This window comes from Armigeres subalbatus, unplaced genomic scaffold (genome assembly GCF_024139115.2).
Source record: "Armigeres subalbatus isolate Guangzhou_Male unplaced genomic scaffold, GZ_Asu_2 Contig1452, whole genome shotgun sequence".
Classification (NCBI taxonomy): domain Eukaryota; kingdom Metazoa; phylum Arthropoda; class Insecta; order Diptera; family Culicidae; genus Armigeres; species Armigeres subalbatus.
This window is the reverse complement of record NW_026942235.1, coordinates 64992-83089: the sequence shown is the minus strand read 5'-3', so window position 1 is coordinate 83089 and position 18098 is coordinate 64992. Positions and strand designations below refer to the sequence as shown.

The 18098-nt window shown below is 47.6% G+C and overlaps 3 protein-coding genes across 3 annotated transcripts; 1 reads left to right on the top strand and 2 right to left on the bottom strand.

Moving 5' to 3' along the window:
• Positions 1-5: 5 nt before the first annotated feature.
• Positions 6-2154, bottom strand: LOC134202831 (transcription factor grauzone-like; the record flags this gene model as incomplete). Its single annotated transcript, XM_062677817.1, has 3 exons — positions 1943-2154; positions 408-1819; positions 6-351 (listed from the first exon to the last, which is right to left on the bottom strand). Coding segments are annotated over exons 1-3 (1869 nt in total), but the record flags the coding sequence as incomplete, so codon positions are not given.
• A 4434-nt stretch (positions 2155-6588) lies between these two features.
• LOC134202830 (uncharacterized) lies at positions 6589-11814 on the bottom strand. The gene has a single exon (XM_062677815.1). The coding sequence runs from the start codon at positions 11812-11814 to the stop codon at positions 6589-6591; it is 5226 nt and encodes a 1741-aa protein (XP_062533799.1).
• Positions 11815-14961: 3147 nt separating this feature from the next.
• Positions 14962-17551, top strand: LOC134202833 (sorting nexin-29-like). The gene is made up of 4 exons (XM_062677822.1): positions 14962-15546; positions 15666-16667; positions 16740-17046; positions 17109-17551. The coding sequence occupies exons 1-4, from the start codon at positions 15365-15367 to the stop codon at positions 17253-17255; spliced, it is 1638 nt and encodes a 545-aa protein (XP_062533806.1). The 5' UTR covers positions 14962-15364; the 3' UTR covers positions 17256-17551.
• Positions 17552-18098: the final 547 nt, after the last annotated feature.

The window sequence follows — 18098 nt, the reverse complement described above, 5'->3', positions numbered from 1 at the left end:
GATTCCTGCTGTTCCTTAAGCATGTTGGGATTCTTCCGTATCTTGTCCTCGTACCACTCCTTCGGATGCATCTTCTTCCGATGGGAGGCTCGATTTGCGTGCGAATTGAACGTCCGATCGCAAAAGTCGCACTGGTACAGAACTTCGCCCGTGTGCGACGCCATGTGCTCCTTGAGCGAGATCTTTCTCTTGAATGTCTTCCCGCAAACGGAGCAGCTGCAATCGCCCCTCCGATGTTGAGCCTTGTGGTACCGCAGGGCCATAACACTTTTGCACTCTTGGCCACAGATGTCGCACGTCTGCGTCCCCGAATGAAGTAGCACATGTTTTCGATAGTTTTGTTTGTATACCCTAAAAAAATTGGATCCAATTATATTTTCAAACCGATAAAGAACAAAAAAACCTACCAAATGCTGCAAACGGAACATTGCAGCCGTTCCTCACGAGGTTTGTCCTTCTTAGCTTCCTCATCATGGGACGCTAAATGCGACGAATAGGAGGATAACGCCTGGAACCCTCGAGCACAAACGTGACACACAAACGGACACTCCTTGGTATGAACCAGTCGTTCGTGCTGCTTCAGCATCGACTCGAACGCAAAGTACTTATCGCATGCTTCGCAGCGGAAGTTCTTCTCGTTCATCTTCCGGTGGTACTTTTCGTGTACGTTCAGATACGACTGCTTCGAAAACCCTTTGGCGCACACACTACACTGGAAGACTTTCGCTTCTTCCTGCACGTGCTGCTTCCCCACGTGAGTGCTCAGCGCTTCACTATGCTTGAACTGCTTCGAGCAGACTTTGCAACGGAACCGTTCCGGATTCTGGTGGTACAGTATGTGGTCGATCAATCGAGGCTTCCGGGTGAACTTGTGCCCACAGCAGAAGACGGCCGCATGTTCCCCATGTGCCGACTGAGAATGCCTAAGAAACGCCTGATACGTACTGTGCTTCTCGCTGCACACGTGGCATTCGAGACTGATGTTCGCCACGATAAATTCCTCGTCCCTAATCGCTTTCTGGGATTGTGCCTTCGCTTGATCAGTATCCTCCGCTTCTTCGCCCTCCTCTCCATCATTGTCTCCATCGATTTCATTCTCAGATTCCGGATGGCACCTCTTACGATGCGCAACCACCAGACTCTTCAGGGCAAACTTCTTAGGGCACATTTCGCACTCGAACAACTTCTCCGCGACGTGTTTGATGTCCATGTGGCTCTTTAGAGCCTCCGAACTCGGACACCGCTTGTCGCAACTTTCGCACTTGAACTGGTTCGGATTCAGGTGATACTGAATGTGATCGTAGAATCTGCCTCTTTGGCAGAATTTCTTCTTGCAGCATAGTACGGTTGTTGACCTTCTGTGTGTCTTCTTGGAATGTTTCTGCAGAAGGTCAAAGGTAGGATACTTCACAGAGCAGTAGCTGCATTCCAAGCTCACGTGCTTTGCAGCGTATTTATCAATATTCTTCCGCTCATCTTTGTCCAGTGAAGTCGGCTTTTTTCGGCCAGACTTAACTTTGACATCGTCATGATCAGATTCATCATCGTCGCTTTCTTCCTTCTCGCTGGGACAGTATCCATCCGATTGTTCACTATCATCGCCTCTAACAACATCAGCCCCATCCTCACCAAGTTCCTCTACTTCATCCTTTACGCTCGCCGCTGCAGCGATTTCCTGCTCCTGCTTAATTTCCAACAATTGGATTGGATGGTCACTTTCGTTGGAGTGGATCTTTTCGATCTCGCAGTAGAATTGATGGAATTCATCGATTTTGTTCCAGCACAGCTGGCACAGGACTGCATTCGCACGATCGTCCTCCTACCAAAACATATTCAATTTATTATCATTCATGTTTAAGATAATAGCAATTTTTAAATTATTCTAACGTAATCAAGGATACAGATTTGAAAGAATTCAACTTCGAAGACTTTTTGTACTTACATTGAACCAAAAATGCTTCGCAATTGCATTCTGTGCAACAGAGCTGCTGGAGATTGTGATCGATTCGTCGGATTGAGCACTTTTCGTACAAGTTAGACAGGATGAAGCCATTTTCAGATTTAAATGAATAGTTTCATAATTATTTTGTTTTATATTATTTTAAAAATTTGTCGCGACGATCGTCTGAAAAAATTGAAAATCTACAAACAAAAATAAAACAGCTGTTGTCGTTGAATGTCAAAATGGAAACGACATCATACACTGAAAAAAATCAAGTTTTTTACCTTATTTACAAGCATTTATGGTATCGTAGTAAATTATACACCAATTGTACCATGAATAATTTTGACGATAGCCTCTACAATTTTTGGAATTTGGATGATACACTAAACGGGTCGTTAAGCATCGTTACCATTCAAAAATGACCTTTTGCGAACAAAAAAATTGCTGAAGCATTCATGTTACGATCACTTTATCATGCATATAATGATTCTAGAGCGCTGCACTGGGTCATTACCAAGATTTGGGAGGAGGAAGTTTTGCCGCAGGAGTGGATGGAAGGTGTCGTGTGTCCCATCTACAAAAAGGGCGATAAGCTAGATTGTAGCAACTACCGCGCAATCACATTGCTGAACGCCGCCTACAAGGTACTCTCCCAAATTTTATGCCGTCGACTAGCACCAACTGCAAGGGAGTTCGTGGGGCAGTACCAGGCGGGTTTTATGGGCGAACGCTCCACCACGGACCAGGTGTTCGCCATTCGTCAAGTACTGCAGAAATGCCGCGAATACAACGTGCCCACACATCATCTATTCATCGACTTCAAAGCCGCATATGATACAATCGATCGGGATCAGCTATGGCAGCTAATGCACGAACACGGTTTTCCGGATAAACTGACACGGTTGATCAATGGATCGGGTGATGTGCGTAGTTCGAGTTTCAGGGGCATTCTCGAGTCCCTTCGAAACCCGCAGAGGGTTACGGCAAGGTGATGGTCTTTCGTGTCTGCTATTCAACATCGCTTTGGAAGGGGTAATACGAAGAGCAGGGATTAACACGAGTGGTACAATTTTCAATAAGTCCGTCCAGCTATTTTGCTTCGCCGACGACATAGATATTATGGCACGTAACTTTGAGAAGATGGAGGAAGCCTACATCAGACTGAAGAGGGAAGCTAAGCGGATCGGACTAGTCATCAACACGTCGAAGACAAAGTACATGATAGGAAGAGGTTCAAGAGACGACAATGTGAGCCACCCACCGCGAGTTTGCATCGGTGATGACGAAATCGAGGTGGTAGAAGAATTTGTGTACTTGGGCTCACTGGTGACTGCCGAAAATGACACCAGCAGAGAAATTCGGAGACGCATAGTGGCTGGAAATCGTACATACTTTGGACTCCGCAAGACGCTTCGATCGAATAGAGTTCGCCGCCGTACCAAACTGACAATCTACAAAACGCTCATTAGACCGGTAGTCCTCTACGGACACGAGACCTGGACGATGCTCGCGGAGGACCAACGCGCACTTGGAGTTTTCGAAAGGAAAGTGCTGCGTACCATCTATGGTGGGGACTTCGTCGAGTCAAGTACGAGACACTGAAGACGGCCTTACTGTTGAGGTCGAAATACGTATCTGTCAAGATACAATTAAGTGGTGGAATTCAATGGGATTGTATTAACTCGTCTTATGACAAGTGTATAATCGAAATTTAATTATGAATAGTTTGACATTTTTCATCTGTATCATAAAATCATAAAAGCGCTATTACTTGAAGAATTATCATTCCATGAATAGAAACTGAATTATATTACCGATTCGATGACTGGTTCATTTCTATTCTGGCGTTTAGACTGTTCAAGAGAATTGAGCAAGTCGCTTGAACTGAACGCCTTTATTCAACTCATTTGAACGAAAAGAAAGTTGAACAAGTTCAACTTTTGGCAAGTCAATTGGGTTCTAATATGAAGAATCGATATTAAAATTTCTTTCAGGGAACGATGAATTGAATTATCTTGAACGCGTCAGTTTTTCTTCTGGCTCTCAAATTATTTTTTCGTGTCACGGGAATCGCAAATCCCGCACCCATTCAATGTACAAGGTAGTGATTCGAGTCGATGTTCGGACCTTTGAAGGACCTTACATCTATAACATCCGAGAAATGTCGTCCGTCAACCAGCACGTGGTCTATCTGTGAGCAAGTGTCTCCACTCGGATGTTGCCAGGTGTGTTTACGGATATTCTTACGTGCGAAGTAGGTACTGCTTATTGCCATCCCTCTAGCAGCAGCAAAGGTTTCAAATCGCAGACCATTATTGGAATGAAGGCTTTCCGTACCAATGACAGGGCGAAAGAAACTTTCTCTTCCGATCTGCGATGACAATCTTTACATCGTGTGTTGGGCACTCTCCGTAGGCCTTATCAAGGCTCTCATAGAACTCATCCTTCACGTCATCAGGCTTATCGTTCGTTGGGGCATAGATGCTGATCAGGCTATAGTTGAAGAATTTGCCCTTCATTCTCAACAAGCAAATGCGGTCGTTTATCGGCTTCCATCGGATAACACGTTCATTTATTTCATTTATTTACTCTACATCTAAACAGATAACACTGAATCAACAATTTGACACAACACTACACGTTTCGAGGCCGCATCTCCCCATCCTCGAATATGCCCCACGCTTGCCAAGTCGTTTTGCACCTGGTCAGCCCATCTCGCTCGCTGCACTCAACACCGTCTCGTACCTGCCGGATCGGAAACGAACATCATCTTTGCAGGGTTGCTGTCCGGCATTCTTGCAACATGTCCTGCCCATCGTACCCTTCCGGCTTTAGCTACCTTCTTGATACTGGGTTCGCCGTAGAGCTGGGCGAGCTCGTGGTTCATTCTTCGCCGCCACACACCGTCTTCTTGCACACCGCCAAACATGGTCCTAAGCACCTAGGTCGTACCGCGGCGGTCGTCGGTACCGAACATTGTTGATGACGGATAGTTGGGCGCAGTTTAACCAGATAGTGGTCAGAGTCGATGTTAGCGTCACGATATGTCCTGACGTCGATAATGTCGGAGAAGTGCCGTCCATCAATCAGAACGTGGTCGATTTGTGATTCTGTCTGCAGTGGTGATCTCCAGCTGTACCGATACGGGAGGCTGTGTTGGAAGTAGGTGCTGCGAATGGCCATATTCCTGGAGGCAATCAATTAGTCGTAGGTTGTTTTTGTTCGTCAGCCGGTGAGCGCTAAACTTCCCAATAGTCGGTCTAAACTCCTCCTCTTGACCAACCCGAACGTTCAAATCTCGTATGATGATTTTAACGTCGTGGCTTGGGAAGCTGTCGTACTCACGTTCCAGCTGCGCGTAGAATGCGTCCTTATCATCATCAGTCCTTCCGGAGTGTGGGCTATGGACGTAGTCGGTCTAAACTCCTCCTCTTGACCAACCCGAACGTTCAAATCTCGTATGATGATTTTAACGTCGTGGCTTGGGAAGCTGTCGTACTCACGTTCCAGCTGCGCGTAGAATGCGTCCTTATCATTATCAGTCCTTCCGGAGTGTGGGCTATGGACGTTGATTATGCTGAAGTTGAAGAACCGGCCTTTGATCCTCAACTTGCACATTCTTTCATTGATCGGCCACCACCCGATCACGCGCCTTTGCATATCGCCCATCACTATGAAAGCTGTTCCCAGCTCGTGTGTGTTGCCGCAGCTCTGGTAGATGGTATGATTACCTCTGAACGTTCGCACCATTGATCCCTTCCAACAAACCTCCTGCAGCGCTACGATGCCGAATCCACGGTCCTTGAGCACATCGGCGAGTATGCGTGTGCTCCCGATGAAGTTGAGAGATTTGCAGTTCCACGAACCGAGTTTCCAATCGCTAGTCCATTTTCGTCGCAGTGGTCTTCGCCGATGGCTCCGGTCCGTACACTACTGTTGATTGTTCGTTGCGTATGTTTTTTTACAGGCTGGCTTGCAGGGCCTGACACCAAACCCCCTAAATTTCCGGAGGACCATTCCTCCTTATTCCCGGTGGACCATGGTGCACAGTTTCACTTAGAGTCCGGTTGGGAACAAAATCCAATCATAGCAACCATAGATTAATAAGTTGCTAGGCTACTGAGCGCTATAACAAAAATTTCATAGAAATCATAGAATCTAAGTACGTTGCTAGGCAACGCGGTTGAAGAAATTCAAATTTAACTTTAGGCATCTGTTCGGACGGTCGGATTTTAAACGAAACCGTTTTTGAGAATCAACCTTTGAAAGGATGATCAAAAATTTTAGTTTGTTCTTCTCCTTTAACTTCCGTCTCAATCGTCCACGTAGACTTGTCTGCCTGTTCTACTCGCTTTCTGTGTCGTTCGTCTAATTGTCGTCTAAAAGTCCGTGGGCTGTCTTCGATAGTTTGAGCACCACTGTACTGTCCTGCGTCAGAGTGTACTTAATTGTTATCTGCTGACCAAACTCCACGTAATTCACTCTACCTCAAATACAATCTAGATTTATTCACCGTTCAACTCTCTTCTTGCAATACAATTTTCTTCGATTCGCTACTAATTCTGTTTACTCAACTTCGGCCATTTGTTTATATTTTCCCTTTTTCCCCTTTCTGTATATGTTTATCCCTCGCTTTAATTTTATCACTCACTCTCACCATCATATCCGCTGGGAACTGACATTTGCCTAATCGGCCAAATATTGGTTGTGATGCGGCTGCGTCTGGGCAGGGTTGCCAGAACATTCCCGGCCCGTAACTCTGCCCCGGAGGCCACTTCCGGCTCAGGGTTACCTTCCTCAACTTCTATCACGGCCAGCCTCGCTGACGCTCGCTTATACCTTCCGGTGCTAGTACGCACCCACGCTTGACGGACCCTTCCGTCTCCGGACACTATGGGTTCTTCTACCACTCCACGAACCCAACACTTACGGTTGGTACCATCTACGATATACACCAAATCTCCTGCTTGCAACGGTCTTGATTCGCCGAACCACTTGGACCTCCGGTTCAGCAAAGGCACGTACTCCTTGATCCATCTATCCCACATCACGCTGGCTATTTGCTGGGACCGCTGGAAGGCGTCCCGGAGAGCCACTGCCGGATTGGGTGGCGGCGGTGTACCGCTTGGCTGATTCGGTGACCCACCCCTCAAGAAGTGGTTTGGGGTTAGTGCTTCTGCCTCGTTGTTCTGTTGCGACACGTAGGTGAGGGGACGAGAATTGACGATGTCCTCAGCCTCAACGATTACCGTCTGCAAAATCTCGTCCGTCAGTCGCCTTCCATCGTTCAACGCTGTTAACGCCTCCTTCACGGAACGCACCAACCGCTCCCAGACGCCCCCCATATGAGGCGCAGCGGGAGGATTGAACGTCCACCTAGTCCTTGCATTCGTCAGCTGGTCTGCACAGTCATCTCTGATGCCCTGTACAACCTCTACTACTTCCTTGCTTGCTCCTCGCAGATTCGTCCCGTTGTCGGAGAAGAATTCAATCGGCCAGCCCCGGCGACCGATAAACCGGTGTATCGCCATCAAACAGGACTGTGTTGTCAATCCGTGGGCTACCTCCAAATGTACCGCTCGTATCACCATGCATGTGAACAGCGCTATCCAACGTTTCTCTGTTCGACGCCCTACAGTCACGTCAAACGGCCCCAGATAATCGACACTCACGTAGCTAAATGGCCGAAGATTCGGCGTAATGCGCTGCACTGGTAGTGGAGCCATCCGTGGAGCATGGGGACGACAGCGATGTACTTTACACCAGACGCAGGCCGCCGACACTTTTCTCACCACTGCATCTACATGCGGAATGTAGTACAGCTGCCGCAACTCGTTTTTAACCGCCTGGCGGTATCCATGGCCACTCCTCTCATGGTAATGTTGGACTATCAGCTTCGTAATTCTGTGGTCGTTCGGAAGAATAACTGGGAACCGCAAGTCGAACGGTAGAAACTCTGCCCGCTCCACGCGGCCCTCCATTCTGATCAAGCCATACTCATCTACCAGCGGGGTCAGCTTGTATAGCGGACTAGACTTCTCAAGTGCCATCCACTGGCTCGCCGGACGATCTTTGTTCCTCGACAGCACCTTCAGCTCATCGATAAAACTCTCCAACTGCGCTACCTTCAGCAAGCATCGCTCTGCTTGCTCGTACTCCTTCTGCTGTAGTGGTAGTCGAACCGACGCACCCGCATTTGATATATGCGACTTCAGCTGATCTTTCGTTGCTCGCAACGTTTCTATCGGCAGTTTCCCTTTTTTCCGTCTACAGTTCGTCACGAATCGAAACACGCACGCTATCGTTCGGACCAGGATCGTCCACTTCGAGAAGCGGTTCGCGTCTACAAGAACTGCTGGTATCTTTACGTCGTGTAGCAACAGATGAACCTGAAGTTCCTCAGTCGTATTAGCCGGCGGCAAACTCTTCCTCGGCCAATTTTCCTCCCGGTCGTACAGAAACTGTGGGCCTCGTACCCACGGACCACTCGGATGTAGATCTGGATCCTTTCCCCACTTCGTCAGCAGGTCTGCAACGTTCAGCCTTGTCGGAACCCACCGCCAGTCTGCTAGTCTTGTCAAGCTCAGGATCTCTCCGATGCGGAAACCAACGAACTGTTTATAGCGGCGCTGGTCGGATCTAATCCACGATAGTACCACCTCTGCATCTATCCAAAATACCACTTTGCTAATGGATATGCTGTGGTTTTCGCGCACCGTATGTGACATCCGTGCACTCAGTACCGCCGCCAGAAGCTCCAGGCGCGGAATTGACACTTGTTTCAAGGGAGCAACTTTCGCCCGGCTCATCACTAGCGTGCACTTCACCTCTCCACGCACCATGGCACGAAAATATGCCACACATCCATACCCCGTCTCACCCGCGTCCGCAAATATATGCAGCTGTACGTCCCGGATTTCATCGGACCTCGCAGTGCCGAAGTAGCTGCGCGACAACTTAAATGCCTGGACATTCGCCAACATGCTCGTCCACCGCGTCCACCTTTTGTATGATAGGTCATCTACCGCATCATCCCACTGGCATCCTGTTCTCCACAGATCTTGCACCAGCATTTTACCCAGGATGGTAACTGGAGCTAGGAATCCGGCCGGATCAAACTGTGCCATGACTATGCTGAGTACCATCCGCTTGGTGGGACGTTCTTCTCCTCGGAGGACTTTGGAACACTCGAACTTCGAAGCGGTCTCAAAACAGAAGACGTCTTCTATCGTATCCCATACTACGCCCAGCACACGTTCATACTCTGCAGCCTTATTTTCGCTAAAGTGTACTGCCGACTCACCGCTTTGCTCGCCAACCGCCTGCAGGAACGCATTGGAGTTAGACACCCAGTTCCTAATTCGAAAACCGCCACACGAATGAACATATCTCACTTCGTTGGCTCTCTTGATCGCTTCTTCCACGGTGTCCACACTGTCGTAGTAATCGTCCACGTAATGACGTTTGACTATTGCATCTGCTGCTTCCGGGTACCTCTTCGCAAATTGCTTCGCATTGACGTTCTTCACATACTGCGCTGAACTGGGCGAACACGTGGATCCGAAAGTCGCCACGTCCATCACGAATATCTGTGGAGCCTCTTCGCTACCTGACCTAAACAGGAATCGCTGCGCCTGCTTGTCCTCCGATCTGATGCGGATTTGGTGATACATTTCCTGGATGTCGCCTCCAAAGGCGATCGGGCGTTCTCGGAAATGGCAGATCACTCGCGGAAGGGGAACTAACATATCCGGACCTTTGAGCAGCTCGGAATTCAGGGAAATGCCATTCATCGATGCTGCTAGATCCCATACCAGGCGCACTTTGCCTGGCTTTCGTGGGTTCACCACGACGTTGAGGGGCAGGTACCACACAGCAGATTGAGCTGTCTCCATCAACTCTACGTCGGTTACTTTGTGCGCGTATCCTTTCTGCTGGTACTCCTCGATCTGCCGACACACATTCTCCTTCAGCGCTGGATTCCTTTCTAAATTCCGATCGAGTGCATGCATTCTCCGCTTAGCCATTGAGTAGCTATCGGGGAATTTCCGGACATCGCTGCGCCACAACAGTCCAGTTTCGAATCGATGGCCCACTCGCTGTGTTGTCGCCTCCAGGATCTCCCTAGCCCGCTTCTCTTCCAACGGTTCTGGCACAGCGAACGATGCACCCGCTGTTTCTTCCAGCACATACTGCTCCCGCATCAAATCATGGAGCTCCTGATTGCTCACCGTCGCGATAGAATGAAGATTCAGGTATGTATGAACGCTGGCTCTACGTTTTTCGGACCCATATATTGTCCAACCCATCTTCGATCGCACGGCGATCGGTTCGTTCGGTCTACCAACACGTGACTCCAGCGGCGCAAACAGGTGTAGGTTATCCAAACCGATGAGGATGGTCGGCACCCCGGACGGAAAATCTTTCACTGGCACGCCCACAAGATGTGTGTACCGCTTCACTACCTCTGCGTATCGAACATTCTGTTTGGGTAACTGCAACTCCGATACTGTCCGAGTGTTGAACAGCGGAAACTTCTCCTTCGAGCCCTTTGCTGCCACCATCATCTCTACGCAGCGGGACTCGTTTTCGAACCGGTTGATGTTCCCGGTCCACGTTACTATCAACGGCTCCAGTGAACCTTCAGCTTTCAATCGTTTGGCTACCACATCATCGACCAAAGTCGCAGATGACCCTTCGTCCAGGAACGCGACGGTGTCGTATTGACGCTTGCCGACGTGTAGCGTTACCGGCATCATACGGAAAATCACTGTGCAGTCGGATATCGCTTTCTGCAATTGCACAGATCTTTCCACGCGATGTAACAGAGGATGATGGTTTCCTTGACAACCTCGCACCACGCACCGGATCTTCGACGAGCAGCGACTATTTCCATGTTTGTTTAGGCAGATTCCACACAGTTTCTGCCTCTCCACCTCTCTAAGCCTTTCGGCGATATTCATTCGCCGGAACTCATCGCAATTTCTGATCAAATGATCCGTCCGCTCACAGATCCAGCACGGCCGACTGACTGCCTCGATCCGCGATCCTTCGCTCCACTTCTGTGCAAATTCATGCATATGCACAAACTCCTTCTTCCTAGGACGTGCTCGCTCGTTCACTGACAACATAGTGAACTCCGTAACCTCGGACACATCCGAAACGATTTCGGTGGTGAAGTTCGAGAACATCCTTAGTGGACTGTCAATTTTTCCACGCTTGAAACGGACCCAGTCCAGCTTATAGCTTGGTGGTAGCTTGTCCACCAACTCCTGTACCAGCATCGGGTTGTTCAGGTGGTCTCTGAGCTGTGCAGCTTCAAGATGATCGCACAGTTGCTTCACCGTAATCCCGAAGTTAATGAAGGTCTCCAGCCGATCTCCTCTCGGCGCAGGAGAATTCCTCACTTTTGTCAGCAGCGTCTTCAGCAACTTTTCCGGCCTTCCGAAAAGATTCCTCAGATCGCAAATAACATCCGGAACCGAATCCGGCAGCACTAGCCGACTCCTGACTGCCTCGAGTGCGTCTCCCTGTAGACAGTCCTGCAGCCGCTTCAAGTTCTCCAAGTTCGTGAACCCGCACGCCGCCGTCGTATGCTCGAAGCTACTGATAAACAGCGGCCAGACTTCCGGCTCTCCACGAAACTTCGGAAGGTACTGGGACACCGCTTTCCGAGCGGCTAGCTGCTGTTTCGAGATATGGCCAATATCACGCCCCGGCCCGTCGGAATCATGACTACTCTGCATGCTGCCATACCGGCTCTGACTGTGACGGCTTTTCGCTGGATAATCCAACGACTCGCTGCTTTCGTCTTCGCTGGACTCTGGCGCGTTCTCGACGATTTCAGGAACTTCCTTTACCGGTTTCATCGACTTCGTTTTGCTCCCAGCGGAACTCCATCTTTCGGGAAAGCTCCCTGACATCCGAGGCCGACTGCGGCGTGTTTGTCTTCCTTGACTGTCACTCCTCTACCGCCTGGTCCGGTTCACTTTTCGACCTCCCACCGACAGCACCATCTTCGTCCTTGGACGCATTCACCCTCTTGACGCTGTTTTCGAATTTCTTCCGGATCGCGTCTCGCTTCTCCAAAAATTCCTTCTCCGCAGCCAGTTGAGCGTCCAACATTTCCTGTTCTTGCTGCAACTGCTGCTCTTCTATCTCGCGTTGTACTTGGAGCTCCAGTTCCGCATTTCTCGTTCTTGCCTCAGCTGTTCCTGCTTCCATGCTTTCTGCCCAGCGAGTAGCTTCTTCCGCGCCTCCATCTGCTTTGCAAAGGCCTTTTCCTTGGCGAGTTGTTCCTCTTCCAACTGCTTCTCAGCCGGATCTGCATCGGAACTAACTCCTGATCGGACCCTCCATCGCCTTTTGGCCGGTCTTCTTGCCACCTCGCGTCTTGCTTCTCGTGTCCGGAACCTTCAGCTGCTGCGCACTAGCGGAAACACACACTTGACAGCGCCAATCGGCTTTCACAACCTCCTGGTCTACGCCAGCGCAGGAGAAATGAGCCCATTGCCTACATTTCCCACATTGGACCCAATCCACATCCTCCGACATCGACTCCGACATTGAGCAGAACAAACATTGCTCATTTTTCGAAGGAGAGGAAGCCATTCCGAAGTAATCCGATATAAAATTTTTGATTTTGTTCGGACGGTCGGATTTTAAACGAAACCGTTTTTGAGAATCAACCTTTGAAAGGATGATCAAAAATTTTAGTTTGTTCTTCTCCTTTAACTTCCGTCTCAATCGTCCACGTAGACTTGTCTGCCTGTTCTACTCGCTTTCTGTGTCGTTCGTCTAATTGTCGTCTAAAAGTCCGTGGGCTGTCTTCGATAGTTTGAGCACCACTGTACTGTCCTGCGTCAGAGTGTACTTAATTGTTATCTGCTGACCAAACTCCACGTAATTCACTCTACCTCAAATACAATCTAGATTTATTCACCGTTCAACTCTCTTCTTGCAATACAATTTTCTTCGATTCGCTACTAATTCTGTTTACTCAACTTCGGCCATTTGTTTATATTTTCCCTTTTTCCCCTTTCTGTATATGTTTATCCCTCGCTTTAATTTTATCACTCACTCTCACCATCATATCCGCTGGGAACTGACATTTGCCTAATCGGCCAAATATTGGTTGTGATGCGGCTGCGTCTGGGCAGGGTTGCCAGAACAGCATCCATTCGTAAAGTAAGCGTGATGAAGAGAACACGTGAAAATAAATTGAATTTGTAAACCGTCGAAACCGTTGTTCAGTTCAGTGAAAAGTGGTGTTTATCCGAATTGCTAGCGTGGTCGTCAGTAAAAATAGCGGTGGTATATCGGACGCATTGGTCCTTCTCTCCCCCGGCAGGTGAGCCCCGGTGTATATTGCGCTGCGTTGCAATTTGTAACATTGACCCTTCTCTCCCCCGGCAGGTGAGATTTTTATTGTGGTGCGTTGCAATTTGTAACAAGTTTCTCGCTGGCACTCGGACGATGATCAGCCGCCCCTAACATAGAGAACAGACGCTGTTGTGAGCCGATCCTGACATGGAGAACAGACGCTCAGTAAGCAGCAGCTGGAGATGACTGATTCGGATGCAGCCGTCTCCCCCTGACACGACACATACGACCATAGTTCCCACCGGGGTTGGTTACCCGATCTTCCCTGAGGTTCAGGTACGCGAAGTACCAATGGTACTTTACCACCCCCCTGGCGTCCTATACTATCACAAGGGGTTTGACAATAGCCACCATGTCCACGGACGGTAGCTCATTAACGGCCGTTGTTATTGTACGAAAATAAACATCATGTGTTTTGTTTACTATTTGTTTTGGTTAAATCTAAAAATTGTTTTCAAAATAATTTGCAAGATTTACATCTTTGACCATGGGAATTATGTTATTTGATGATAAAATATAATAAACTCACGAATTGGAGGGAATCTACAGGTGAAATCAAGCGCTACACGAAATCATTTTTCGTAACGTGTTCTCCCGCTCCGAATCAAACAAAAGATATTATTATTGTTTATACTGTGTTGAGCATCACAGTTGAAATGGTCCGCGGATGCAAATCGAACAACATTCATTAGTGAAATTAAAATGAAATAAATGGTGTGCTAAAAGATGTTTTAGGATTATATTTTCATGCCCATAACAGCTGGTATTAATTTTGAACAAATTGAAAAAGGGTAGCCAACAATATTTTGGAAAAAATCCAGTTGCTTATAAAAGCACGATTCGGGAGAAGTACTTTTCAAAATGTGTGCTGGACATATTCATGAAGATGTTCGCTACGCTGATAAGCATCTCTTGCCACGGGGCTGTACTTTACCATCATTTGCCGTGCAGGTTAATAAATAACTGGGTGCTGCGGATAGAGCCGCTTTTCTGCGCTCAAGCGAGCAGAGGGATATTTTGAAATCACTCCCATGAACAAAATTATTTTGCAGTTATTTGGCTGTCAAACATTTCCCGCTCTTCGAATTTCTCTTCCAACCTTGCATGAGGGCGCACAAATGCGCTAGACTCTACATGACTTTACGATTGTTTACATACATTCATGCTCCAATCAGCTGCTGAATCTCGTGAAATTTCGTAACGAGTGCTTTTTAGTTGCATTCCCACTAATTTTCCACTCGAAATATAATGTGAGAATATTTGTTACAAAGAATACAAAACTCAAACAAAGTTTATTTTTATTTTTTCCCAAAATAATAACAATACTTCACAATATTAGATCAGAAACGAACATAACCACAATCTTCAATGTTTGGCTCCGGCACAATAGAAAATTTTGGCTTCAGTTTGACAACCAAATCGATTCTATCCGCACCACCCAGATAAATAATATTCCTCTATTGTGTGGTGCCCTTACTGAATTATTTATACTTTTAAACTATTCCACAAATGGTAAATCTCAGGTAAATCTGTGTCGGGATTTGGGTGCTTTTGAAAAGTGGAGCTAGTTGTTTTCCGTTTTGTCAAAATGTCAAAACTTGACAAAACAAACAAAAAATGTCATCAAAGTTTTTTTATTCGACACAGCAGAAAAAAGAAAAGGGGTTTTCTCGTCAAAGATCTTTATCATCTGAAACTAATCTTCTAGCGCGTTTTCCTATAATTTAGAGTTTGTAAAATGATATTGGTTTAATATTCACGATTGATACTAAGAAAAAAAGTGCTGAAAATAAATCTATAAGTGAAATTTCACCTCGAAGAAGTGATCTGTTCCGTGAGGCGGGAATCCGCCCTCCGATTTCGCATTTGCGTGCTTGCTTTTTTGTATGAGCGCCTCGTCACCTTATCTCAAGGCCAGCGTCTCGAGCAAAATAAAAACAACTTACTTGAAGGCGATATCGTCCCTTCAACTCGCTTGATTGTACTCAGAACTAGTGCTGTTTGCGTACGGGAGAAACCCCATCGCGGCCAGTCGTGATGGTTGGGATGAGCAATTTCACGCTGGATCCTGCCATCCTTGGCGTCGTTGGCGGCAGCAGCAGTAGTCGAAGGCATGAAATCGAACGGAAGGCGCTAATGGACGAGCTGCTGACCGTGGTGAAAGAATGCCAGAAAAAATATGGCGGAAAGACGGAACTGGCAACGGAGGAGGATTCAAGGTAAGGCATTTGCTTTCAGTCTAATGGGATTAGGTCTCACAGTCATACCACATTTATAGTACAGTGTCACGTTTGCAGAAATGTGAAAGTTAATAAGTGGATTTTTTTTTAATTTTCAGAATTATTTTGCTCTGTGATACTTGGGAAAGAGTGCTGTCGCACGGTTTAAAGTCAACCAGTTCCGTGCTGAAAAATGTAACCGATTTGGTAGCTGGTGGCAGTGTGGAAATGCCGGTAGTATGGGATTTTGCCTTTAAGCATTTGACGAATCATGAAAAGGAAAGGTTCGCCGCCTTGCGACACGTATGGACAAATTGCGGAAAAGGAAAGGCACTGCTGAGGGCTATCCTTAATGAGCGAGCGCTCGAGCGTTATATGTTGATCTGGCTTGGGGATGAGAAGATCTTGGAGGAAAGCTACGAATGTTGGGCCCTGATGAGAGATGGAGAGATCACGGGTCTGCTTCCGAACATGGCTGCTGGGTTGAGCACTATTTTATTTGCCGTATCGATTGATGCTCCTGAATTGAACGCTCCCACGCGAGCCAAACCAGAAATGGTAGAACCGATCATAGCCACGCAACCTCCTGCAGGTCCTGCACGGAAGGTAAATGTCGTTCAACGTGAAATTCTGGACGAAGTTCCGACGAAACCAATTCTAAACTTATCCTCATCGCCGAACACGTTACAAATCGCTCCAAGAACGGCAAACATTGATATTATTCGGGAATACACCGATGTTGGGCCTAGCCAGTCATCTCGCCCTGGTGCATACTCTGTGGAAGATGCCCTCAACAGTCTCTCTATTGCGCAGGAAATAAAACGTGAATCAAAAACGGCAGGTGCCATCGGCGCCAGCAGCCCGGACAACGCACTGGAAGCATCCGAAGACAGTATTATTGGAAACTATTCTTCGGATACATCCACGGCGACAACAACGACGGCAACCAATTCTTCAAGTGGAACCATTTCCGGCTCGGACTTGTCCGTCGCGCAGGAATCGCTGGACGAATCGTTCGTGGCGGAGCGGAACGCGGAGATGGTGACCAAACTTAAACGCCAACTGGTGGACTCGGAGGAACGCTGCCAAATGTTGGAGTCCCGTGTCGCTGAATTGAGCTTGTATGTAGTTTGGTGCTTCATTTTGAAAAGTGGAATCGAAACATGTCAACCCTTATTATTATTATTTCACAGGGAAAACCACCGGCTCCGGATGCATACGCGCTCGAATCGACTCTCGTTAATGCATTTCCAGATAAGTATTCCGAAAGCGGTCCTCAGAACACCGGTTAGCGGTCGACGGCGGGAGCACTATTGCTACGAAATACGAATATCACCGAACGGGACCGCAAACGATACCCCCGCCGGTGGTGGTGCCACCGAATCATGGTCCGTGTTCCGACGGTACAGCGAGTTCTACCGGCTCCACAAACGACTCCAGAAGGAGTACTCCAGCGTGCGGTCGTTGGACTTCCCACCAAAGAAAAAGATCGGCAATATGGTATGTTACGCTGTGAATCTCAGTTTAGCTCAGGTAGTAACTCGTACATGCACTCTTTGCAGAACGCGCAATTCGTGGAACAGCGTCGCCAGCGTTTGCAGGTTTATCTCAACAGTCTGTTCATAACGACGTTACCGGAGGTATCCGCGTGCAACACCCGGTCCCAACTGGAGCGGGCGTTTCCGTTTCTGCACGATGCCACGCTATGAGCCGGAGCTATCGAATCTGAAGACGGTTATGTGTCTAAATCGATTGTGAAGTGATTTGGAACAGTAACCGCGAATTGAAAACCTTGATATTTCCTACGCCGATCATTGCGTTACGTAGATGAGTCGCACTTCTGAAGCGGACTTGGATTTCATGCTTAAATGTATTTATATCTAAACTGTGTTAATCGAGCAACCTTTTTGGGAAAGTAAGATCAAAGTTAGGATTACGTATTGTATAAACAGTTGTATGTAGAAAAAGAAAAAAAAACGGCGAATTAACATAATCAACAATACAAGATAGAATGGTGCATTTCTGTTTTCTTTTGTGATGACCTTTTCTTCATTAAACAAATTTATAAGTAGCTGATAATCGTTCGAATGCCAATAAGTGATTTTTTAGTGTATGCAATTGTCCACCGATAGGTCAGATAGGGAAAATTGGCCAGTAATTCGGATGGTTCGGCGATTTGAAACGGCTAACAAAAAAACTTCCGTTTTGCTTAAGGTTTGCTTTATTACTCTTCATAAACTCGAGTTCACCTTCGTGTTCCACTTTTGGCGGCCTTGCAGATGATGTAAATATTCGCGTGACCTTTTGCGCCAGAAATGTTCTTGCATTTGTTGAACGTGTTCATATCGATTAAGTCGTCCCACCTTCTCATCTTAGTAAGACGGCACTGGTAAAGCTACCCCAGAACGACAGATCAAGACATGACATTGGACACAATGGTCGCGAGTTGAGAATGGCCTCCGTTTGAGCGAGGAAGGTTGTCATCTCCTCGTAAGTAAGTCGGGTTTCACTCACAACCCCGTTTGAGATGATATTTCATTGATTTCACCCCC